This window comes from Montipora foliosa, chromosome 4, assembly GCF_036669935.1.
Source record: "Montipora foliosa isolate CH-2021 chromosome 4, ASM3666993v2, whole genome shotgun sequence".
Classification (NCBI taxonomy): Eukaryota; Metazoa; Cnidaria; class Anthozoa; order Scleractinia; family Acroporidae; genus Montipora; species Montipora foliosa.
This window is the reverse complement of record NC_090872.1, coordinates 17349807-17374806: the sequence shown is the minus strand read 5'-3', so window position 1 is coordinate 17374806 and position 25000 is coordinate 17349807. Positions and strand designations below refer to the sequence as shown.

At 39.4% G+C, this 25000-nt stretch overlaps 3 protein-coding genes across 6 annotated transcripts in view; 1 reads left to right on the top strand and 2 right to left on the bottom strand.

Moving 5' to 3' along the window:
- The window catches only part of LOC138000071 (uncharacterized), a 38511-nt gene extending 30041 nt beyond the window's left edge, over positions 1-8470 (bottom strand). Inside the window, exons 1-4 of one of the 3 annotated variants that reach the window (XM_068846220.1) lie at positions 8022-8470; positions 3710-4012; positions 2791-3096; positions 1073-1366 (exon numbers count right to left, since the gene is read on the bottom strand). In XM_068846220.1, the coding sequence (XP_068702321.1) occupies positions 1073-1366; positions 2791-3096; positions 3710-4012; positions 8022-8088 (970 nt within the window). In that variant the 5' untranslated portion in view covers positions 8089-8470. Of the gene's footprint in view, positions 1-1072; positions 1367-2790; positions 3097-3709; positions 4013-6176; positions 6296-8021 lie in introns of those variants that run through there. The other 2 variants (XM_068846219.1, XM_068846222.1) reach the window with 2 other exon arrangements.
- Positions 8471-17728: 9258 nt separating this feature from the next.
- On the top strand, positions 17729-19803 carry LOC138000083 (uncharacterized). The gene has a single exon (XM_068846238.1). The coding sequence runs from the start codon at positions 17840-17842 to the stop codon at positions 18803-18805; it is 966 nt and encodes a 321-aa protein (XP_068702339.1). The 5' UTR covers positions 17729-17839; the 3' UTR covers positions 18806-19803.
- Positions 19804-21833: 2030 nt separating this feature from the next.
- Positions 21834-25000, bottom strand: part of LOC138000080 (85/88 kDa calcium-independent phospholipase A2-like) — a 10573-nt gene continuing 7406 nt past the window's right edge. Inside the window, exons 5-9 of one of the 2 annotated variants that reach the window (XM_068846232.1) lie at positions 24942-25000; positions 24416-24566; positions 24048-24181; positions 23407-23717; positions 21834-22686 (exon numbers count right to left, since the gene is read on the bottom strand). The exon at positions 24942-25000 is cut by the window's right edge and continues 280 nt beyond it. In XM_068846232.1, coding sequence (XP_068702333.1) covers positions 22471-22686; positions 23407-23717; positions 24048-24181; positions 24416-24566; positions 24942-25000 — 871 coding nt within the window. In that variant the 3' untranslated portion in view covers positions 21834-22470. The remainder of the gene's footprint in view (positions 22687-23406; positions 23718-24047; positions 24182-24415; positions 24567-24941) is intronic. The other variant, XM_068846234.1, reaches the window with a different exon arrangement.

Sequence of the window (25000 nt, the reverse complement as noted above, 5' to 3'; positions counted from 1 at the left end):
CATTTTAAGTCCTCCTTCAGAAAAATCGTTTATCATAACATTTCTTTTTATTTTATCCCCTTTTCCGTCCCATAAAAATTTATACAAGAGCATGTTTATCTCTTTAATTGCTTTATGGTCTGTTTGAAGTGGCGCAAGTATATACACCAATTATTGAGATACCGCAAGACTTTTAATGACTGTAATTTTCCCAAGCAGACTAAGTCTACGAAATTTCCAACAACTTAACATCGCTTTCACTTTTTCCACTTTATCTATGTAATTATGAGAAACTGTTATTTGAATCTGAAGAAAACCAAAAACCAAGAGCTTTAACTTTTCCTTTAGGCCATTTAAAATTATTTTCAGGACAGAGTTTAAGATCACTGTTTACCTTCACGCCGATCCATAGACATACATGTAGAGCTTCTGTTTTACCACAGTTGAGTCGAAGACCAGATACCTCTCCAAAAAGATCTAATAGTCTTAAAGATTCTTCAAAGGATTCTATAGAACCGTCCAAGATTAGCGTGGTGTCATCTGCATATTGGCTCAACTTAATATTTTTTGCCTTCACAGTTATTCCTCTAATTTTTTCATTTCTTCGAAAGGCTTCGGCCATTACTTCTACTGATAGAACAAATAAGTATGGCGACAAAGGGTAGCCCTGCCTAACTCCTCTAGTTGGTTTAAAGAAATTGCTCACCCAACCATTGTTCAAAATACAGTTTTCAGTGTTACAGTAAAATATGTTAATCCATTTTAGAAGTTGTGGGCCATAGCCAAAATACATTAAAGTCTTTTGAATGAAAGTCCACTCTAACATATCAAAATTAATGCTTTCTCAAAATCAAGGAAAAGAAGAAGTCCTGGAATATTCCTTGCTGCCGTGTATCTAATAACACTATCAATTAAAAGGATATTTTCGCCAATAAATCTATTCTTAATAAAACCTGTCTGATAATCAGAGATAACTTTTGGAAGAAAAATGTTTATTTTGTTTGCTATGGCTTTTGTTGCAATCTTATAGTCACACACATTACTTAACTGTGACTGTAACGAGTTTCTTACGTACCCTATAATTTACATGTACCTGCAAAGACCAAGAAACTTGTTATTTCTTCTTGGATTGTCTTCTGAATGCGTGAAGATGTAGCCTTGCATGTGTAGAGACCTGCATTGTCATGGGTTATGCGGGTAAAATAGAATCTGTTTCCTCTCTGCACAATAGTTTTCCCATTAGGAATCACCTTTTGGGGTGGATTTGTGCCTTTCCTGACCCAAAGGCTTAAGGAAACTTTCTCTTCATTGGTTTTGCAATTTATTGTGGCATTGTTTCCCACAAAAAGCCTCTGAATTTTTTGGCGTCTGGCAAGAAATTGGAAGGCTGAAAAACAATGAGGCAGATCATGTAGAGTTGCCATAAAAATCACTGTGAAATCTGAAATCTGCTGGTGTCATATCACCCCAGGTGCCACAGGAATTTGTTTCCTAAGGTCTGTGTGTCAAAGGCAAAGATGAAGGACTGAAAAAACATACCTCTGGTGGCATGAGCCTGGAGGCTCAGTTCCAAGTGGAACAAAAAATTGAACTTGTTTGCTGACTGGACATTACACTTGAGAGAGTTCCTGACTGGATAAATTCGAAAAACTTGTTTTCAACAAATGATGTGACAAACAGCATTGCATGATTTCGGCCTGAGAGGGACAATAGCTGGAAAACAAAGCCATTTCAAGGGAAAATGAGCTTTTCAACTGGTCTAGGAAGCTTAAGCTATGGTCCATGTGTTTCTTCGATGCCTCCACACACAAAATAATGACTTTGGCAACACAAAATTACCTAATTTCAGTTAAATTTGCTTATCGATTTTCCTATGAAAGAGAGCTCTCAAGCTCGTTTGACAGCAATCAAGGAAAGTACCTGGTTTGAAATTTGGGAGAAAAAGCCAAGCATGCCAATGGGAACGGAGGACTTGTTGACAAACATGATGAGAAATTCTTGCATTTCGAAGTGGTCCATACTGCACTTTATGCAATGACCTCTTTCTTTTTGAAATACATGTACTGTTTTAAAACATGTTTGCTCTTCAGAAAACACATTTTCCTCAAATTAATCAAACTCATGAAAAGGGCATTCATGCAATGTACTTTAATCACAGTCAAGTTCCAGGAATGTTCGGTGATGTATGTCGTGTGAGATATTCAGCTTGGCAGGCCAAAACTGCTTTCACAAGAAATCGGAACTGACTTTCCACATGGAACTGAAGCTCCGAGCTTGTGCCACCAGGGGTATTTTTTTTTCAGTCCTCGGTCATTGCCTCCAACTTGCATAGCACTCTCTCAGACCTTTGAAAATAAATTCCTGCAGCACCCAGGGTAGTATCATACTGTCTCACCATATTATTAACTGACATGAAATACAAGGATGTTCATAATTTTAAGAATAACCATCCAGGAAAAAGGAGACTTTTTGGAATTTTACTTTTAAAATAAAGTAAGGTAGGATTATCATAATTATTACAATGAAAAGGAAACTCTGAATTGCAAGGACACATATTACATTGAAAATATGAATTCCAAAATACCGTAATGTACAGACAATTCCTTCAAAATTATTGTAACTGGATATTCAATAAAGTGCATTCCTTTTTCAAAATTATCAGGAATCCTACAGTGTACCTACACTTTTTCCAATAACTGAAAACAAAATTATCTGCATTTGGATCAAGGCTAACAAGTCCATTTAACATGAAACTTCAAACTACTTCCAGTACATTTTTGAAAACTTAAAGTTCATGCTTGTAATTCCTACCTGTAACAAAGAGTGTTGCTGACTGAGCTTTATAGCCCTTCACATAATGTAAATCATATTGAAGACTTGTTCGGCACTCGTACAAACCCTGTTGCTTCAAAGTAATTGCTGGCAGTTGAATAGTACTAGAGTGATAGTCTCGGGTGTTGTTATAGACTATGTGTCTGCTGCTGTATTTTAACTTATTCTTGTACCATTCCACACTTCCAATGCCATTACCACTGACTTTGCACTCAAATGTTGCAGTCTCTCCTTCCATGATGGTCATGCTTTGTGGAATGACATCATGTGTCAAGATGTTTTTTCCTGAAAATATAAACAAAAGGCATTTTCTTTAAGCCGTTTTGCCTTTTTCCCAATAAGATGATGGATTAGGAATGCCCAGCAAAGAACCAGAGAACAACTACATAGATATCTGATGCTGAAACAACGTTCTTCTGATAATAAGTTTGAGTCCTCTACCTTTTAAGTTATGTTAGCAGGATTGTGGAGCTAAGCTCTTTATGACGAGTTAACCTGCATGAACAGTTGAAAAGGGACCAGCTGCCAAAGTCATGCAGAGGTTATATCCAATGCAAGAGTTTAATTAACTCCCTGCTTTCTCCTTTGGAATTCAAAGCAACGACCCTTTGATTGCCAGGTTAAAAATTTTTTTTACGAAGTTTGTAACTTACAGTAAGTTGTTTGTCCCACAACCACACTGTGAGAGGAATGGTTCTGTGCAATTTGACTTGCATTTATTGTTTTCATGGAATTCCTCCCTTGCAAAGCCCTAGCTCTTTGGTTTGATGACTGTGCATTTTGTTTATTTTTATAGCATTTGAATCAAACTTTCAAGTAAAAAAAGGCAAACTAACATTTGCTCTAAACATGGAGACTACATGTTAATGCACTTTAAATTAAGTGTATACATACATACCTTGCGTTGGTCCACGAAACGGATGAAGCCTGTCTACCCTAAAAAACCATCCAGATGGTTCAACTTTACAAAAGTATACGCCTTTATCAGAGGTCTGTACATTGTTTATGGTAAAAATCTGTCCACTCTGAGTAACTTTAACTCCATCAGGATTTCTAGTGACTTGCGTTTTAGGGTCATCACCTTGAAGTAGAGACACATCAGCCTGAGTATCATTCAGTTGGCAGTTGATATCCACAGAAAAGCCTTTTATCACAACAAGAGTTCCTCTGTTCTTATGAACAAGGGTAGGCTGAAATTCACCTGCAATAAGTTAAGAGAGAAATATGGTTAGAATCAAGAAACAATAAAAGAGCTCACAGCAAAAAAGGTCTTTTGCCTGTAATTAGTACTCAAAGATACTGTAGCAATGGCCTTCCATAATATTTTCCCCATTTTTTAGATCAACTGCACAATGCAATGAACTGAGCAATATTATTATTGAGGTCAAGAGCCAGTGTATACCCAAAAATAACCCAATAAAGTAGTTTTCCCTTGGCACCCAAGTGCGTGGCATGCACACGAAAAAATTCCATGGGCAAAACTTAACAATGAATTTTCTCAAGAACCAATTAGAATATGGAAATTTAAGCATCACACTTGTTAGCTTAATACAGTGTATGTCCGAAGTGATATAGTGCAGTTTGTTTGGATGTCTGTTTTAATGCAAGGGCTATTAATTCAGTGGAGCCGACAAAGTCATTTTCGTGCTCTTGCTTTCTGAAAAAAAAAACATGAGAGTTGAAGGAATTTTCAAATACTATTTTTATTAGCTTTCCAGTGGTTTCCAGGGTGCAGGGATGCTGCGGTGGTGAGAGCACTCGCCTCCCACCAATGTGGCCCGGGTTCGATTCCCAGACTCGGCGTCATATATGTGGGTTGAGTTTGTTGGTTCTCTTCTCTGCACAGAGAGGTTTTTCTCCGGGTACTCCGGTTTTCCCCTCTCCTCACAAACCAAAATTTGATTTGATTTGCTCTAACTTGTTAATTTCAATTTACAGCGTCCCTGATTAGTGCTCTACAGCGCTAGAAGATTAAACACTTACCAGTAAATAAAGTTCCTTTCCTTTCCTTCCTTTCCTTACATGTATATAGTTTCCTTGGGTTTCTTTAAGTTAACCCTTTGACACCCAAACCAGCCTAAACTGGCCAGACTCAGTATTTTACTCTGTCTAATGCCAGACGATTTTACTCGTCAATGGGGAACCCCTGGGAGTCAATGGATTTAAAAACAACATGAACAAAAGCGACTTTCCGAAAGGCACCCCTGAAGCTTGTCAGTAACCTTAAGATGCACAATGACAAAACACCCACTTAAATCCTACCCCTCCTAAAAATTACGGCAACTTAGAGATTTCAATAAGTCTAATGATGGATGATTTTACTCTCAGTGGTGAACCCCCTTAGGGGATGAAAGGGTAACAGAAAAAATTTTCCTTGATTGAGTCCTGTGAATTGCTTCAATTCAAGAGCAAGTTCAGCATTAACCATCTCAATTTTTTTGGTTGGGGTTGGGGTTGTAATTAATTCAGGAAGGAAAAAAGCTAGAGTCAATAGCTCATTTTCTTGCCTTTGAAAAAACATTAACCCTTTAAGCCCCAGTGGCCACTTATAGACTCTGTCTAACGCCAGCCGATTTTAGTTGTCAATAGACCCTTTGCATAAATGGCGCCCAAATTTGAATAACAATACTTGATACATCCTTAGCCTCACATTCATGAGAAAAATCCTTTGTCTTGAAACATAAACACAAGGCTAAGGATGTATCAAGTATTGTTATTCAAATTTGGGTGCCATTTATGCAAAGGGTCTATGAGGGGCTCCTTGGGCCTTAAAAGGTTTAAATGTTCATTTCAGGGACCCTGAAAGGCCAGAAATAGACATAGCAAAATATTTAATTTTATCATATTGCAAGCAATTCTCGGGCTAAATACAGCATTCTGATTGGCTGGCTTTTAGTCAGGATTTTACAGTGCAGTCAATTACCATGGCAACGGTTCATTTCCATATTTCCTCTCTCCCGAGAAAGTTCGGAAAAAGGGGAATTTAATTCTTTTATGGACCACACTGCACTTGCTTCGTACTGCACAACCTTGGGGCAATTTTCCCCAGTACAGCCCCCAAAGTTCGGTTAGTGTAAGAGGTCATTATTTTATTTCCAGAATAAGTTGTGTTTGGGTCAAGGAAGATTGAAGCACATCCCAGTATTAAATTTTCTTTGCAAGCACACAGTGTTTGAAAAAAAAACTACACCTAACTTAAGATAAAATGTGACTACAATATATGCATGTAAGAGCACAAGGAACAATGTGCACATAAATCTTAACATTGAAAGACATAAGTGGCAAATGTCACTTTGAACCAATGGGCTTAAAGAGACGTCATCTTTAATAAATTTTTTTTGCAAATATTTACTTTAAAAACCCACCTTTTACCTATCTCAAGAAAAGTCCATCTGTATCAATGGCACAAAAAAGATTTGGTCCAAGTAAAATAAAATCGTTTAATTCCAATAAGTTAACGCTCAGAGTCCCACTTGTTCTAAATTCAGTGAAGACAGCATGTTAAGCCATCAAGCTGAAAGTTGTTGTTGAGTAAAGGCAAAAACGAAATATAGATAACAAGACTAGCATTTTAATAAATGGCATATTTTACTTATGAGATAAATGAAAAAGTTTAGTTATACCTCAACTATATTTTGCCAAATTCAGTAAAGTGATGAAAACAATTTGACTCACATTATCTGTGGAAATTAACAACTAATTTACAAAAAGGACTAACATTTTCGAAATCATAATTTTTTTAGAGTTAGTAATTAATTTTTTGCAAAAAAACATATTGACATATTCTGATGCAAATTAAAAGAGATGGCATATGTTATTTAGATTATTAACTTGTGTTTACTTTTTTTAAAGGGATGAAAAGTAGACATCAAATTAATTGATTGAAGGAAAAAGTAGCCCCTTAATTTTTGTATGCACTTAAAATGGCCTTTTTTATCCATGACAAGAACATATGTAAACTCTAACTCATTTGTGACCAAATTGCATGAGGGATGGCAAGATAAAATTCGTAATTTTTTTAGAAATGGCAGACAAGAAGTCTTTGAATAATTATTTATAGAAGATAACGGATAGGTGGACGTGAGTGTATAGTTTAATCTTGTTTTCATCTGAAGGAAAACAAAAAGATTAGCCTTTGTCCTGATTGAAGGAACAGTGCCAATGCAAAACGAACTTTGATTCTTTGCATTATTTGCATTTCTCATCTTTCCCTTTCCAATGTAGAGCAAGTAGCTAGATTATTAAAATCAATTACTAAGAGTTCCCTCATTAACCGGAAGTCGTTGTTTATTTCTTAGCATTTACAAGGAGCTCGGCAATACAGCTCTGATCTTGATTTTAAAGAATTTCGTCAATCGACACTCGTTGCTTGAGCTAACTCACAATGGGTGTAATATGACTGCGGACAGCTGCTTCTACTTTCATATGCTAATTGGTAATGTAAAGCACCTTCTACAAAGATAAGTGGAGTATTTTGTTGTGTTAGAGACTTCTACAATATTTAGATTCCATTAAATCGAAAACTTGTATTTGTAACTTACATCAGCCTAGAGTTAAGCCCTAAAACAATAAATTCATTTCTGGCTTGTACAATTTAACCCACTGATACATTTTCCACATCCCCCAAACCGCCGCTGAAGTTCAATTTTGTTCTCAAATTTTGATCATGTCAATACTTCTTGTATATGTGTCACGGCTAACAACTGCAACGAAGTAGAACCGGTGAAATGTGACGATTTAATTTGACGTGAGATGGAGACAGCTGTTAGAAAAATGACTTCTTGTTGAACATTATGAATATAATGCACTCGTAATGAAATTAACACTTTTCACAGTTTCCCAAACGACTTGCCCGCAGCCCTGTCATTCCAGTCTCATTCTAGCCAAAGTTTGTGGCCAAACTGTTAATGCAGAGATAAAACGATGAAAGATTACAAAAATAAGGGCTAAGTATAAGCCACAAAAAAATCAGTAACGATAATAAGGCAGCACAAAGCTATTATGAACTGCTAATAATTTTACTATGGTTCAAATGACCTGCCATGAATAATACAATAGCTCTTTATTTTTCCAAAAACGTAAATAGCACAGAAATGTGCAACTAACGTCACCCGTTGAATGCCAAATTTTATTTTGAATTCGAACTTTTGCTTGGGAGCTGATGCATGCCATGAAACGAATCTCTTTTCAATAAACAGGAACACGCTCACCTGACGAAAAGGAAGGGAAAACGACGCCAACAAAGACTAATGAAACGTGCATCCAAAAAAGATCCATCAAATAATTGCAGCTTTGTTCAGCAAATTCCGTTAAATATAATTTCTAGTCTGTACATTTGACGTCCTAACTGCTATCCAAACTGTAGGACTCTTGTTTTAAGATCCACTGTGTTTTCTTAGCGAAGCGCACCGATCGATAAACGAGATCCCGCGAACCGCAAGACCACTCATCTGGTAAGATAGGACAAATAGGTAAGATAAGTTCCGACAGTGAAATATCTCAACGGGAAGTGATGGGTGTGGACGGAAATAGACGTAGGTAATACGTCATCGATAGTGAGATTGTTTCAGCAGTGCGGCAAGAAAAAATTAGTATCAGTGAAAGGAAAATTACGACCAATTACCGCCAACTGGTCTCTACATGCGAAATTTTGACCTTTATTATTACTAAGAAGAGTACCTAAGTTGATTGGTTGCACACGTGATCGGTCTATTGCCTAACCCTTGCAGTACTTAATTTGTCTCAGAAATTTAGGTCTGAGAAGAAAGAGGTAGAAAATTCCAAACAGATCTTCCACGAGTATGTCAGATTGATAACGAAAAGAAAACAGACATTGTCAAGGTTCATGAATGTTACAAATGCGATCAAATTCAATGGATGATTGCACGCTCGGAAAATTCTGTGAAGAGCACATCCTCTAAAAGTTCATAGTCCTTTAAAAATGGTAACACTAAAAATGGCTACACTGTAATGTGACAATATGCATGTGATATCAGACGGGATATTTTTTAGCTTCATACTTAGTTTCTTCGGATTGAAGGCGTAACGGCACGCTTCAGGGCTAGCTGCGAAATATCGTGTGAAAATATTCCGTACAGAATGGCTTGGGTCAGTGTTAGCAATACAAATAGGCGGTTATCAAGGCGACCCGGGGAGAGACAATAAGTTACAAAGGTATTTTTGCCCCGGTTTATGATTATGCAGGAAATGTAGATCTTACCAAGTGTTATTGATTTCCAAAAAGAAAATTGGGGGTAACCACGCATTTTTCAAAGATAATTGATGAATAATATTTGTAAAAAGCTTTAAAATACAAAGCAATGTACGGCGTTCTTTCTCAATTTGAAACTCAATTATCTCTCAAAAATGCATGGTTATCCCCAATTTTCTTTTTGGATACCAAGAGTACTTACTAAGATCTACTTTCTCCGGATAGTTTTTAACTACAAAAAGGGAATGGATGCTAAGGAAGCTTTTTAGTCAAGAGCCCTACAAAAAGGTTGCTTGGATGGTTCTTTGAAGTAACTTTTTCATTGGAAACCTGAAGTCACTTTAATTACAAGGCGCATGCGCATCTAGTCCGAGTCCTCTGCCGTGAATTTCAGTGAAACAGGTAAAAGCTCTCAGGAAACGAAAGTAAGCGGCGGTTTTTTCACCGGATGGGAACCGCCGCATCATTTTTCGTAAACTGTAGCATGGAATTTCTATTTGGACAAAAAAAGAAGCTGATATTTTGAAAAGTGTATCAAACGAGGGCCTTACGACGTGATGATTTTTTTGAGTTATGATTTCTTTAAAAACCCATGCTACAGATTTTGTGTTAGAATGTTCTAATACTGTTGCGTTGGAAATTTGTGAAGAAAAGAGTTAATTCGCTGAGTTTTTAGGCATTTAGTGATGTATTGGTATATTTGTTAATTTACACACAGTCAGGCAAATTATCATTTGTCAGTTAACTTTCAGGCTACCGAGATGCAACTTGTTTTGCCTGACATACACTTTTCTCAACAGCAACGGTGAATTGGTTCTTTTCTGATTTTAAAGCAAACCATTTTTAAGTTTTATACTTATGGAACTCGATAACTGAGGAACTAGGAAATTTAGAATGCCCAGTTGTAGCTGTGTAAAATTTCTTTCCGGGCTAATTGATTTCCCAGCATGTCACAGGGAGGCACATCCGATATTAATCACAGACTTATCAATTTCCTGCTATCATGATATCCTGATATCATGAAATTGAACCTAACAGCAATTATTTTACCTCAACGTTTGAGCGTGAGCCTGTATACCGGGAAGGCTTCCAGCACCGAATTCCCCGACATCAACGTTGTTTACTGCCTCCATAACTCGTTTGAAAACATCTGAATACAGAAATCCATGACATTCAGAAGACGACTGCTCAATTAATCCCCCCACAGAGGCCAACCAAAGTTATTCCGTAAGCTTCGTCCACGTTTTTACCAGAATTTTGGACGGCGAGTCTAATCTGCAGGTCGCAGGTCACAGGTTGCAGGTCATTGTTTCACCAATACAGAAAGTATCCTAAACATTCTTAAAAGCTAACCTTAGGCCTAATTAGGCCTAAACAAAAGTTTTTAGGGCTAAGGTTAGCTTTTAAGAATGTTTAGGTTACTTTCTGTACGGGTGAAACAATGACTGCAACCTGTGACCTGTGACCTGCCATCTGCAGATTAGACCCGCCGAATTTCGGAACATGATCACCATTTTCCCGCAAAAAATTACCGACTTGAAGGCGACAAATATCTCTTCGAAAGAGTTGAAAAAACTTTCCTTCGACAAATTGGCTAACATTTTACCCCGGATACCAGAGGTCTTCTCGCTCACCAGCGGCGAGGAGCGTTGAAGTAGTGCTGTTCGGGGAGAGACGACGGCGACCTGTACCATTTTTCCCCGGGTGTGAGAGTTAATCCATAAATCCTATAGAACGAAAAATGGTTCCGTGTCCCAGCACTAACCGCCACTGTCGATGCGCGCAAACGAACTGAAATAGATTTGTGTTCCCCACAAAATTCATCTCGCCCCTAAACATGGTCATTCAATAAAAAAATAACTACTTTTTTCTGCTTAACGTAAGTTCACAGTACAATCTGATCGATCCTGAATGCTTTAACACTTTTCTGAATACGAAACACCTTTTGTGTTATGTTTTTAGCCTTTGTTGATGGATATCTTCACCGTCAGGACACGTCCAGCCAAGAATTCCTGAGTCGGCTTAAGCTCCTCAGGCACTGTCGACGTTTTGACGAGCGCTGACGAGTAACAGCCATTGCTCTGCCATTGCTGATCTTATGACCCAAACTTAAGGAAACCTTGTTGATTCGCGAGTTGAAACCAGCGCTTAATGGAAATGTTGGCGGTGAGAAACTTCTTCTCTACTAGCCATTTATATTTTTTCAAGCAGATTTAACTAGGTCTGTTTATTTTCATGGTCATTACTTTCCTTATTTGGTATTAGTCTTCATGTTTAAATTCAATTGTACTTTAAGTAACCGTTACTTCTTAAGATGTATGTTGAAGCATACGAAACATGAAGTTCATAAAAAGTTTTACAACATGCGTTATCTCGTTATGTTTATAACCGCAGTTTGTTTGTTATTTTCAAGCTTTGACTGGGATCTTTTTGTTCTTGAACGCCCGTTAGGTTGTGCCAAATATCAGTGAGATAGCTGGCTTTCTAAAAGCAGGGCCGTAGCAAGGGGAGGGGCCGGGGGGGGGGGGGGTAGGGGGCACGCCCCTCCACTTGTTTTTTTCCAAGAAGTAAAAACACACAAGAATAGAATGTCTTCTTTCAGAAGCTTGAACAAGCTGTCAATAATTCCGGATAGAATCATTCCTAATAAACTTTAATTACTGTACCATTTCCCCAGTTCATGTTTATTTCTATTTTATTCGGTGATACACAACTACAGAAAAAAAACAGCTAAAACTTACATCAAACGAGAAATGTGAAAAAAATATAAATGTGTCAAATCGTCTTGACATCGAGGTGACTCTCTCTTCATCACTGGATTCGTCTTTGAAACATGAAAACAACACCGAAAATCCAAGCAGAAGTCACTCGATCTTATCCTGGGTAAGGCAGTATAACAAGGCGAACGTCGAGGATGAGAAAGTAGAAAAGTGTTGCGCTGCTGCAGAAATACCAGAGAGGAGTTCTGAGAGCGGCCACCATTATGCTGCTGTTGAGTCTATTGAAGCAGTTGGTTCCCAGTTACCTCTACTTGGAGATAGACGAAATCAGCTAAGAAAACATTTCCTTGAAATTTAAAGGCCCAAAATGCTGGGAAAGACACTTTCTGGTGTTTCGTTTCCAAATATTTTCATTTCATTAGGGAAGGGGGGGGGGGGGGGGGGGGGGGGGGGGGGTGTGTCACAACCATGCCGCAAACCCCCAAATTTCAAAATACAATTTGCTTAAAATTTTTGTGCCACCTCAGTTTTTATGGGCGTGCTGCTGCCCTGAAAGGCTTTGTTTGCCTTTCCTTTTTTCTGCGTTTCTCAGCAGGAATGGCTTTTTGTGTGTGTAGAGGATGACAAGACTGAATAAAGTAAATGTTGGTGTTTGTCCATAGGTTTCGTGTATAGGTCGCTATGCTCTTTGGAGGCGTTTTTCTGTTTTTGATTCAATTTGTTTCGCTCGTTCTTCTCACTTCTGCATCGTGTATTGGTTTGAGGCCATAAGGTAGGTTGGGCGTGTCTCAAACAGTTTACGGATACTAAAAGGGGCTCCCTGAAAATGTTTAATGCAACAAGTAGGGGTCCCCCAAATTTTTTAGATAATAGATAATGTCTCATTCTCATTCATTCTTCAAAAAGAAGAATGGAAAGCTGGAAAATTACAGAGGAAAACCTCCAAATTTATTCTAAAAACGGAGGACAGTTATGACATCCTTCTAAAGAAACTAAATTTGTTATCTTTAGACAATGAGCGTTTGTTAGCAGATGTTACTTTTTGGTATACGGCACTTCATCGTATTATCATATTGAGGTTCAACCTTATGTTTATTTCTATTCAAGTGCTGACCGCTACTCATTCAGACAATATGTTGATTTATGCTTCAGGAAGATATTTGAAAGAGATATACTAAAACAAATGTTCTAAATTTAGTTATTTTTATAGAATTGTTGGTACTTGGAATACTTTACTGGAAAACATTCTTGAGCTCCAAGCTTAAATTCTCAGAAATGGAACCCAACTAAGTTTCACTTTCTATGATACCCAGAAAGCAAAATTCCATCATGTTTTAAAACTTCGTCTTAATGGATAAAGTGTTAGATCCGCCACCCATTCGCCACCCACCACCCTAATCTGTCTTATCTGGGCATAGAGCTATCTGCAAATCTCTATTGTATCAATGATTTCAAGTTCCTAGGATTGAGTCAGAGTTAAAGCCGAGAACTCACCAATGGCCATGCAAACAAAATAGTGTGACGTTATGAAAGCAACTAGAAGTTTTGGATTTCGTTTTCGAAAAACTGAGCTGTTGCCAAGAGAAATTGAAAGAAACAGCTTACAATTCACTTTTGCAGCCCCACCTTGCTTGGTTTAGAATCCGCACCTAATTGAGCATCACACCAAAATTAGGGAGTTTAAAGGCCCACGACGACGTTTAGTGACGCGGGCGACAACCGGAAGTGAAAATTTCTGTCAAGGGAGTAGTGTTTCCCAGAGAGGACTGGAAGTCAAAGCCGCATTGCCAAATAAAGTCATTAGCATTGTACCCTGCGAACAGTTCGTTTCTCCTACGCTTCCCGAGAGAGAAACCACTGCGAGCAACCGTTTGATTTTCCATCGAGCATGTGCGAACTACGTCACACCCCACGTGATGTATTTGACATCACTTCGTCTTATTTCGCGGGAAATCCCTACATAGCAGGCTCGCCCAAACCCAGCAGTTACGTAGCTGAACGCACGCGCAAGCGCCAAAACAAGTTTACTGACTCGTTTTACTGGTTCAAATGTAATTTATTCGTCCTTGCGCTGGACGGCGGCTCACTCAAAGAAACTAACGGTTGCTCGCAGTGGTTTCTCTCTCGGGAAGCGTAGGAGAAACCAACTGCTCGCAGGGTATTAGCATTGTGTCAACTGATCATTTTTAAAATGCGTCTCACCTGCGCATTTTAATCTAGTAGATAAATTGTAAATATATATATATATATTGTCTTAGCAGCTTCAGATTAGGAGCAGTCCCTCCTTTGCAGCTTACTTAGGGCGCTTTCCTTTTGTCAGAACTGGCCAGCCAGACCCGTCAGTTTGCAAGGAAAATGCAGCAATTTGAAGGAACACTTGCATGATAATCCCTCGTATTCTTCTGAAGGAGTACTCGCCTCTCACCAATGTGGCCCGGGTTCGATTCTCAGACTCGGTGTCATATGTGGGTTGAGTTTGTTGGTTCTCTACTCTGCGGGTACTCCGGTTTCCTCTCTCCTCAAAAACCAACATTTGATTTGAATTGATTTGCTTTCATTGTTAATTTCAGTTTACAGTGTCCCCAATTAGTGCTCCAGCGCTAGAACGACTAGACACTTAAATAAAGTTCCTTTTTTATATATATCATCCTCGATGTGTGTTAATTTGAAGACGTTGTAGAGTAAGTCCTTCCAAATACCCGGTCTGGCCGGTGAGTTCTGTCAAATGGAAAGCGTCCTTAGTCAAACGCGAGGAGATTCCAGATTTCGCGCGCGGCCACCATTTTTTCTCGTGCCTGTCTTATCCTCGCATTCGACTAACTAAGCGGCAAAAGAGGGACTGCTCGAGGTCTACAGTACTGTTTTTAAAATGTTCTATTTTTTATTACATAATAAGCTCAATAATGCACGCATTTTGATTGGTTCTCACCTATCATTTGTTTGACGACAGACGAATAGCTGTCGTCAGCATCAAAAACTTCCAATTCTCTATTACTTAAAACAAATAGATTCCATGTTCGCCTATCGCCCCGTGTACCACTTTTTTGTTCTTACCACATTTTGGAACTATTACTGAACAGACGCACGGCAACATGGAATCTATTTGTTCTCAATGGATGATCGACCCCTACAAGACTATAAACATTTCCACAAAGATTGCAACCTCGTTCTCGGGGAGATAAAAGACCTTGGGAACGAGATTGTGAAGATTGAATTTCGTTGTCCACTCTAGTAAACTAAATCTCAGCAGTTTTAATTGATGATGATCAATGAGACTTCTGTGGCTTTCGATCTGTCGAGTCTTTGCAGCCTTGAATGACTGGCTAATATGAAGGAGGAGCATAGTACATCAGGCACTACCCAAGTGTCATCAGTTTCCGGTTATGTTAATTTTTCTTTTTACTCCGCGATGCCACAAGTATACTGTTAGGGCGACCACGACGTTTGGGCGTACCTTGAGCGACCACTGAAGATAAGTTATTGCTTTACGATAATGATCGCATCTTGTTTGAAAATAATCGGTGTTTCATATCATACCATAACATTGCTAATACGTGATACAGTGTTGAAGCAGCAATCCTCCCAAAGAGAGTGTCTCTTCAAAGTGTTGAAACTGGTTTGAGCCACCTTAAGCTCCGTGCAAACCGATGCAACAACACTCAACATTGTTGGAAGCTGTTGGTTCGGCAGTTGTTGGATGGTGTTGGCGGTACACTTCGGCGATCAACGAACAAAAGAAATGCTGGGAGTTGTTGGCTCATGCACGTGCGTTTTACATTTTGGTACTTTCCTTGGCTGTTCTCGTCCCGAGAACGAAGTGAATTGACGAAATTTGACGTCATATGGAGGACGCGACAACCCGACATCATCATCTCTTTATTTACCATCGGATTTTAGAGTAGTTTGATGTAGCTACTATCCTCGAGCATTTACCCTCCCAACTATGATACACCACAGCAGACAGACCACAACACCGGGAACTCCATGCCCTACACTTATGTGGGTTCTTTAACGTCCCACAGAGTTAAGAACATTAAAGTTCAATTTCTCTCCAAACAACCACATCGTTCATACCAATCGCACACACTTTCTATGTCGAACGACGTACAGTAGTCGCGAAAGTAAGTTAATAACGGGAACAATATCTTTTCACAAAGCTCTCTTCGTCTTCGTCTTTGCTTTCTCCTATAGACCACTTTCATAAATGGCGACTATACTTTGACATTCTTTTGTCTTTATGTTAATTAGACCAACTGCCCTCATTTTGAAACAAACGTTTTTTTGAGATTTGCTCGTCGTAGCGAGGCTAGTTAGGCTTATTAGCATTAAAACAAAAGAATATTTTATTTGGCCGCCATTATGAAATAGGTCTATTGACGAGGACAACTACGAGTGCCAGTTTTCCGTACAGAGCATGCTCATAAGGCTTGGAGGCCGACATTTTTCGAAGTGCGCGTGCTCAGAACGCAAGACTCGTACTCGTTCCCTATTGTTTCACGATCCGAAACTAAGATTCCGACTGAATCAAAGGCAATTCATTCAAATCATGTTTTAATGATATAATTTGCATACTTTCAGTGAAGTAATTTTTCGGAAAACCAAGCCATAGATTACGATCAGTCGACGTTTCAATGTTATCGTACACTGGTAATTCTCAAATTTCTAAAAAATTGAGGGTCATTGGTTCAATAAAGTTCCTACTATTGTTTCAGAGTTTTCACTCAACCCCTCCACTACTCATACAAATTAGTGATCTCGAAGATTTTGACCTTCAGTCTTTTGCTCTTGGCTTGAAAATGAGGTACAATGTCAATGAAACGTTGCCTGGGTAATTTTTCTAATAAGGTTGTCGTTTTTGTGATATCATGAATAATAAAAGCATGTATACGCTCCGCCGCGTGGTTAAGTCACTGTATTTTAAAGCCGATATTCAGATTTTGGCGCCTTTTGAAAATGGTTGCCACATCCATTTGTGTTTGAAGATGTTGCTATGTTTCAATCTTTGCTTTTATACACTGTCCTACCATTTTTCAGCCTTAACACCACCGAGTGCATTTATGGAGGCTGGTTGCTTTTTTTACTTCAAATGTTTTCTAAAAAACGAATGTTTGCAAGTAACTATTTTCTAAAAAATGAATAACATAATTTTTCTTTTCTCGGATAAATCCCTTTTTGCATAGATCACATTTCAATTTTCTTTCTAAGTTTTCAGTCTTTTATTCACGTTACAATTTTTTTTCTTCTTTTTTCATTTTACTTTTCTGTATCACAGGCTGGTTTTGGTATTAAGTTTTTATTTTCACACAGAGTTTGTTCTGTTTACTAACCCCACTGTGAGGTTGAGATTTTACCTTGTAAATTTCTCTTGTTCATTTAACAGACTAGCCCTAATTTTTTACTATGATTTTCCCTCAACTCACCATCCACACATACAGTATTTTCCCCTCACTTACCCGCTTTACTAGAGATTATTATTTCAGTTAGTGGAGAGAAACCCCTTCTTGTAGGGGGATTCTTGCTGCAGCACCATAATCATGCCACAAAGGTTGCTAGTCTACTGCTGTTTTTGTTTTTTTTTACTTTATACAACTATCTCGCAGATCTTTTGCTCTTGGCTTGAAAATGGTGAACAATGTCAGTGAAACTTTGCCTGGTGATTTTTCTAATAAGGTTGTCGTTTTTGTGATATCATGAATAATAAAAGCATGTATACGCTCCGCCGCGTGGTTAGGTCACTGTATTTCAAAGCCGATGTTCAGATTTTGGCGCCTTTTGAAAATGGTTGCCACATCCATTTGTGTTTGAAGATGTTGCTATGTTTCAATCTTTGCTTTTATACACTGTCCTACCATTTTTCAGCCTTAATACCACCGAGTGCATTTATGGAGGCTGGTTGCTTTTTTTACTTCAAATGTTTTCTAAAGGACTTAGGTTGCTTGGCACCACTGACAAGTAAATTTGCACGAATACACCATTATTGCTCAGACATATCAGAGACACTATATCCGTTCCAGCATATATGTGCCTCAGTAATTACCTTATACCGCTGCGGTTAGTGGGCAATTGAACGCAAAAAAATCTCATTTAACGTCGGGAAATGTTGTATCGTTCTGTTAACTTCTGGCTGTTAGATCTTACAGCAAGCCTGCTGGTTTTTATGAGCGCATTATACGGGAAAACAGCACGACGCACATGTCCGATCTCCGAAAAGGGCAAGGAAGTGTCCTCAACGGGTAAAGAGGAAGAGTTGAGTGATGAAAGAATCCACAGATCACAAATTAGTGTCACTTTTAATCACTTTTTACTGTATATTGCATATTTTGCCATGATGGTAGCGTCCATTGTCCTCTTCAAATCACATCCTTTCTTCATGATCATTGTGCAGCACTTTATGGTTATTTTATGCGTTTTAGTAGCATTTCTTCAGTGGTTTCAGCCCCTTGTAGCTCTCTATTTAGGAGGACTCTTCTCGATCATTTGGATTGCCAGCGCCTCAACGACTTTTCGTTGGATCTTAAATAACATAGTCATCAGCTTCCTCTCATTACTTGTCAGCCACGTGCAATTTCAAAACTTTGCGTTCCTTCAAATGTTTCTCTGGATTGCCGTTTTGTACGATATATGCCTACTAAAGTCACTGTCCCCAGGTTTGCCATCTTTCTTCAGCGCAGGTGAATGCGACACCCTCATATGTAATGCATTTGAAATGAACAGTGAATGGGAGCTACCAACATTGTTTACATTCAAGCTGGGTCCGCAGGAAGAACACGTATTTCTTGGAGCTGGCGATATCATTATCGGCTGCTTGGTGGCCAACTTTTCTCAGATGTTTTTTAAATCCTTAAGATATTTATCTGGTACGGTCTCGAGTTATGCAATTGCAATCGCGTTACTGAGCAAAGTTGAACATGAACCTTATCCAGCCTTGGTTACTATTGTTCCTTTATGTAGTTTTCAGCTCGTGGTGTCAGCCATTTTGTCTCACAAAACAAGAAAACTGTTTTCCTTTGCTTCAGTGGACAACGCGGTAGAAAGAAAAAAGGGAGATTGCATTTGGGTGTAGAAGTCTGTAAATGTTCGCTGGAGTGAACGAACTAAGAGACAAAAGTAGCAGTTTTCTAACCTAGTAGAGATTTAGTCGAGGTATCGAAGTAACCGGGGATATCTAATCCTGTACAACGTAGAAAACAGTATAAACGCAAGAGTTAAACAATTTAGAGTTGATTTAAAATTTTATACCATAGGTGGTTTGCAACCAATCTTTGGAGACAGATAACAATGCTGCAATGTACAATTGCTGGTGGACGAACAAAAGCAGCAACATGGCGGCGATGACGTAACGTGAAAACAAGCAATATTTCAGCCGGCCAAAGCAACCTATAAAATTGAGCGCTGCTTCGTATGATCCAAACCTGACCACACACACATCACGTTGCTGATGGTGCTCGACAGCGCGCAATACAATTTTCGAGTGTGAATTTGTCTCTGTGAGGGATTGACACGACTTTAACTTCAAATGCTTTCACAATTTCACATTCAAAGTATTGTCTTACTAATTACCCGCTATACTATTAACTTACGGTGCTTTCGATTGGGAAATCTGGATTTTCGGATTTCCAATCGAACTCAAAATCTGAAAACGGATTTTGTCGCAGATTTTACTAATTGGAAATCCATGTGCGGAAGGATTTCAATTAGTGAGATTCGCGACAAAATCCGTTTTCAGACTTTTTGTTCGATTGGAAACCCGAAAATCCAGATTTTAAGATCTAAATCCGGATTTCCCAATTGAAAGCAACCTTGATTTTTGAAAGTGCTACTACGATCAAAAATCACTGCTAGGTTTTCTTCACATTTCGAAAGCTGTTGTGCTGAAAAATCGAAATGCGAGATCTTATGCAATCATTTCAAGAGAAAAACTGTTTATTTTGACGGCAAGTTTTTCATTTAACGGTTCGCCATTACTCGGGATGGTTCTGAGAGACATAGATACTACGTGATTTATGGGTGCGAGTGATCTTTTAAAAGAGGTAATACGTGCATAATAAAAAATGCATTTTGCAAACTTTATATTAAACATGTTTACATTTATTACATGGAGCGTTTTCACTCACGTGACCAGCAGCCATATTGGATTACTGATTTGCATAAAAATAGAGTTCAAATCCCAGAGGATTAGTTTGGTACACAATCATGGCCGCCATTCCTTAGTTTTGGAACACTAACATGGACGTCGTGACGTCATGTGAAAACGCTCTATACGTATTACACATTGTAGAGCGAGTTTCAATGGATTGTCGTAAAACCAAAACCAAAGTAATTACTTTGGCTAATCAAAAAGAACGGAGACAATCCAGTAAACCGAGCAAAACTCGAAGTAATTACAGGTAGCCGATGCAAAGCGCGGAAACAATGTGCACGCGCGAGCCACGAGCCACATGGTTTTCGTTTTACCTCTGATTGTTTGAAAAAGTGGCGCGAGAACTTTGAACGAATCACTGAGTGAAGTAATGCAAAACCAAAGCAATTCACTAATTACTTTCGACATTCAATCGAAAACCGCTCTATTGTATACGTTTACAATGATTTTTTATACACTCAACAAAATTACTTCATCGCGGTGTTTCCAGACAAACTTCCGTATTGCACTCTATAACCTATTCACTGATGAATTCGACATTGGCCAATCGGAAAAAAACTCACCAGTAACGCGATATCAATCTGTCCCCAAACCCAACCCAAGCCACCACACGATGGCACAAGTTTCGTGTCAATCACAAAGATTCACGTAACCTTGCTGGCAGGAAACTTCAGTAAGACCGGTCATTTTACTAAAGCCTTGGTCGAAATTAACCGTTTTAATTTCCGAAGGACATTTTGTCGGAATGGAAGGAGCCCGAGTGACTTTCCAGACGATAGCCTCAATTCTTAGACTGCAAAACAGTCGTATTTTTTGCGAACGCAAGCGACGCGGTAAATATTCAAACAAAAGGTCTGGAACGAGTGTAGAAACGGCGAGGGAAAATGGGGAGAGACGCGAGGCTCGCGTCCGAGGGTCGCTCGCGAGACGCGAGGCTCGCACGCTTCACACGCGAGGATCACGCTTACGGCGCTTCGCGCCTTTCGAAAATGGAAGCAATCGACTGCTTTGCAGTCTACTTAATTCTTCACTATCCGACACTAAAATTGCGAGTGCCAAAGGTATTTTACAGGTCGGTAGCAGAAAGCAGCGAAGGGCCAACTGCGTCCAAAAGCGATCGCACGGGCCGAAATCCTGGGATGACTCGTTTGGTACGACGCTCCAGCGCCGGATGTCTGGAGGTACTGCGTTTTTCTCTCTTGTTCAAACATTCTGTCAGCGCATGCGTAAATGTTCTGGCTCTCCGATACCTAGCCTACCAAAAAAACTAACACGCCGGTTTTTACTAGGAATCATTGCGCTATTTCAGTTGATTGTACAGGCATAAACGTAACGTAAGAACCGTGCGTGTCTGGTCTTCTGGAGACAGAGGTGAGAGATGGTTTCGGGCAGACTGTGACGCCTGAAATGCTCTGTTGTAAACATGTCGGTTCACGAGTGAAGTTGTCGCTATGGCCTTTCTGTGCCGGACGAATTCCAGGACCTACCGATACAAATTAGGCGAGATTTGAAAGCTAAAAACTCCCATGGATGCTGTATTTTGCTGGTAGGACTGGGTGGCCCGACACTTATAAAAAAATCTTTGAAATGACAATCGAGGCTGTTCCCTTGTCATGGAATGGCACAATTACCCAGAATTCATTTTGGGCATGAACGAGGCAACTTGAGAAGCACGAGACTGGCCCTCATCAAATGGCTGAAGCGCGGCCGGAGGAAAAAGTGAGAAGACGATTTCTAGCCAGATACTTAGCAGTAACTCTGGTGTGTGCAATTAACGTAGACTTTTGGTTTCTGAACTCATTTTTCTCATAGAGAATTTGCGACAAAGTTGTGCTTTTTTCGCTGTAATCCTCGTGTCAAGGGAACGGTATAATTTCAATAAGAGAATAACGAGATATATATTTGCAGATTACATCTCTATGCAATGAGCGCATTCAAAATTTCCTCATACTACTTTATAAAAGTTACAGATCAATTTATTGGAGAACCTATTTCAACTCTTTCCCAAAATTAAAAAAGCCTTATTAAGCAATAACAAAAACTTTACTAAACATCCGTTACTTAAAATTAACGTTTATGTTGGGGGATTAACAATACAATGACAGTACAAAGATCAAAAATAAAAACTAGGAAGCATAATAGAAAAAAACAAAAATAATAATGTAGTAGTGCCCCAATAATTATTAATAAATTACATTATGGAATCTTTTCAGATATATAAATAACATCAAGCAGGCGGTGAAGGCAATCAAATATTGAAATATTTTTATAAATTGTTCTAAGCTGATGCAGGGGGTAGGGAGGGAGGGGGGTAAAGGGCCGACCTTCGGCTTCCATTGATACCAGCCTCGTAGCTGAAGGAACTACCGACGTTAAATAAAGTGACTTTACCTTTATTTGTATTGCACAAACTATAAAAGCTACTACAAATATCAACCAGACTGTATTTTTCCTTAGATTTTCTGCAAACCGCACTTAGTAGTTCACGTGATATTATTGCATTGTTTATTTTTCAAAATTATTCTGTCATTCATCGATTTTATGTACTTCTCTTAGGGAGGGGCACCTCCGTGTAAAATCTCAGCACGTTAAGATGTCAACTTCTTTGCAAGTTCAGTGAACTCGTTGAAGTGTTGCATAATGTAAACTCGAGTTTCCCAGAGCATTTTGACAAGGACACGATCATCAGTTTCATCCAAGCCAACATCGCTTGACATCGGAGAACTGAAGCGGTAGTAAGGAACTCCCAGCATTTGGCACCAGGCCTTTGCTCGCTCAACAACAGGACCGTCAGTAGCAGTGACCTGAAAACAAAGAATATGCGGACGATAATAATGATGTCATAAGATTACTGGGTGATCATAATGATCATAATTTGACGAAAGAAAAGGTTCAATGATGTGCGGTCTCACTGTTTTCAATTCCACACGTTTCTTGGGTGCAGGGGTGACACGGTGGTGAGAGGACTCGCCTCCCACCAATGTGGCCCGGGTTCGATTCCCAGACACGGCGTCATATGTGAGTTGAGTTTGTTGGTTCTCTACTCTGCACCGAGAGGTTTTCTCCGGGTACTCCGGTTTCCTCTCTCCTCAAAAACCGACATTTGACTTGATTTACTTTCATTGTTCATTTCAGTTTAGTGTCCCCAATTAGCGCTCCAGCGCTAGAACGACTAGACACTTAAATAAAGTTCCTTTCCTTTACTTTTTTTTCCTTGGAAACATATCGCTTTACATCATGCAATCCATTCTTGATTGATCCGTTCAAGGTCATTTCAAGAAAATCACCAGTTTTCTTCTTTAAGCAAACCCTCAGAAATTGTGGAATGGGCTTTTCCGACAACAATATCTTATTATTTTTCAAACGAGTATTAAAATCCTCTGTCAGCACTTTTACGGATATTTCCATATCTACAGGCTTGGTGCTGTATGAAAATGAAAACCAATTTTCACATGAGTGGAAGATGTCAAGACTTGATTTTGCAAAAAAGCTATAAACAATTCGGGATATGAGACAAAACTCGCCTGATCAACCAGAAGTTCTCCTAACGCACGGGCACCCAGTAACACATTAGTCGCATCCCATACTGATTCGGGTTTAAACACTTCAAAAGAAGGGACGTGCGCAGGTGGCGGTACCCCCGTCCCGAGGGATACAATCAGACCCATCGGGAAGGCTTGGTCTCCTCTAACCGAACTGTTGTATTTATGAATGTCTGTCATTACATCTAAGGTTGGATTGTTAGCGATCAGTCCGCCATCTAGGAATGGACCCATGGCGCGGAAAAACGACGGGGCGGCTCCAGTACCCCGAGCGGCACGCCATACCAGCTGGTCTGAAAAAAATAGGATCCAGATAACTGTACACAATTATCACGACAAAGAGGGGAAAGAGTCCCTGTGTCAGCCCTTGGAAATGAACAGAAATTAATTTATCCCCTTAAATTTTATGGAGGGAAGAAGGTGGAAGATAATAAAGGTCAACCCCGGTATTCACCGACTCCCTCTCCCTGATCACGTGGTTACTTCCAACGGTTTAGCAGTCGCGATCCGTCGTTGTTCAAACGGTTAATTGTCTCACAAGTTGTTTAATCCTTGCTTTTGATGCATACAAGAACTTCGCTTTTCTTAAGTTGCGTAATGCCTATTGTATAACAACTGCTGACCTGCGGGTTTTGGAGGAGGTGTGAATACTGCTTTGTCATAAATATCATCGTAATGATCATCGGGAACGTCAAAGTTCCGAAAAAAGTGTAGACGTGCAGGGCGACGATCGGCCAGAACTCCTGTGACAAGGACTCTAACAAGTACAAATGAAAAATAACGAAGATCAAGTTCAGTCACGGCGGACACCTTAGTTAAATAAAAAGGACATACGAATACTTTCTTTTGCTTGACCTAAACAATGTGACCATATAAAACGTTTTTCTATGGTTATGCGCAAAAATTTACGGAAGAGATTAAAGGGATATCATTATAAAATTCTAGTTTCCTATCACTCAGCATTAACATACAGAACGGAACACTTGCCCACCTTGGATGCAATACGGACGTCATCTTGACATTTTCTCCCAATTCTTGCCGTAGAAATTTTTCTAGTGGTTCCGAATCGTAAGGCCGCGGTCCCTTGAATACCAAATCTTTCATTCTAAAGTACAGGCCCTGACAGCACCGAACGGGTTTTCCTGCAAAAGTACTCAACAGTATATAGTTACAAGAACTAAACCTTCCCCGCAATGCTCTAGACTTGTTTTCGGTCATTGTAGAGTTGTTTTCAGTCATTGTAGTGCGCAAATGCGGATGTCATATTGTGGCGTGTCTCTGGGAAAGGTTAAGATCTGGAAAAGTACCCTTGCGACAGAAAAAGTAGCAATCTTCGTAGTTTCCTCTCCTTCTTTGCTTACGACAGAGGACGTTTAACCACTTAGACCACTGATAGGACCATGCACAGTGTATCGCTGGAGCATGGACGAAAGTAGGGACCGCAGTGGTGATAACAGGAACCTACCTGTTTGTGATTCTTGTGTAACAAAAAAGGAAAACGGATAGAGTCAACTCACCATGCGCAATAGCAAGGGCCAGTATGCCTCCTGTACTTGTGCCTGCGATCCAATCAAAC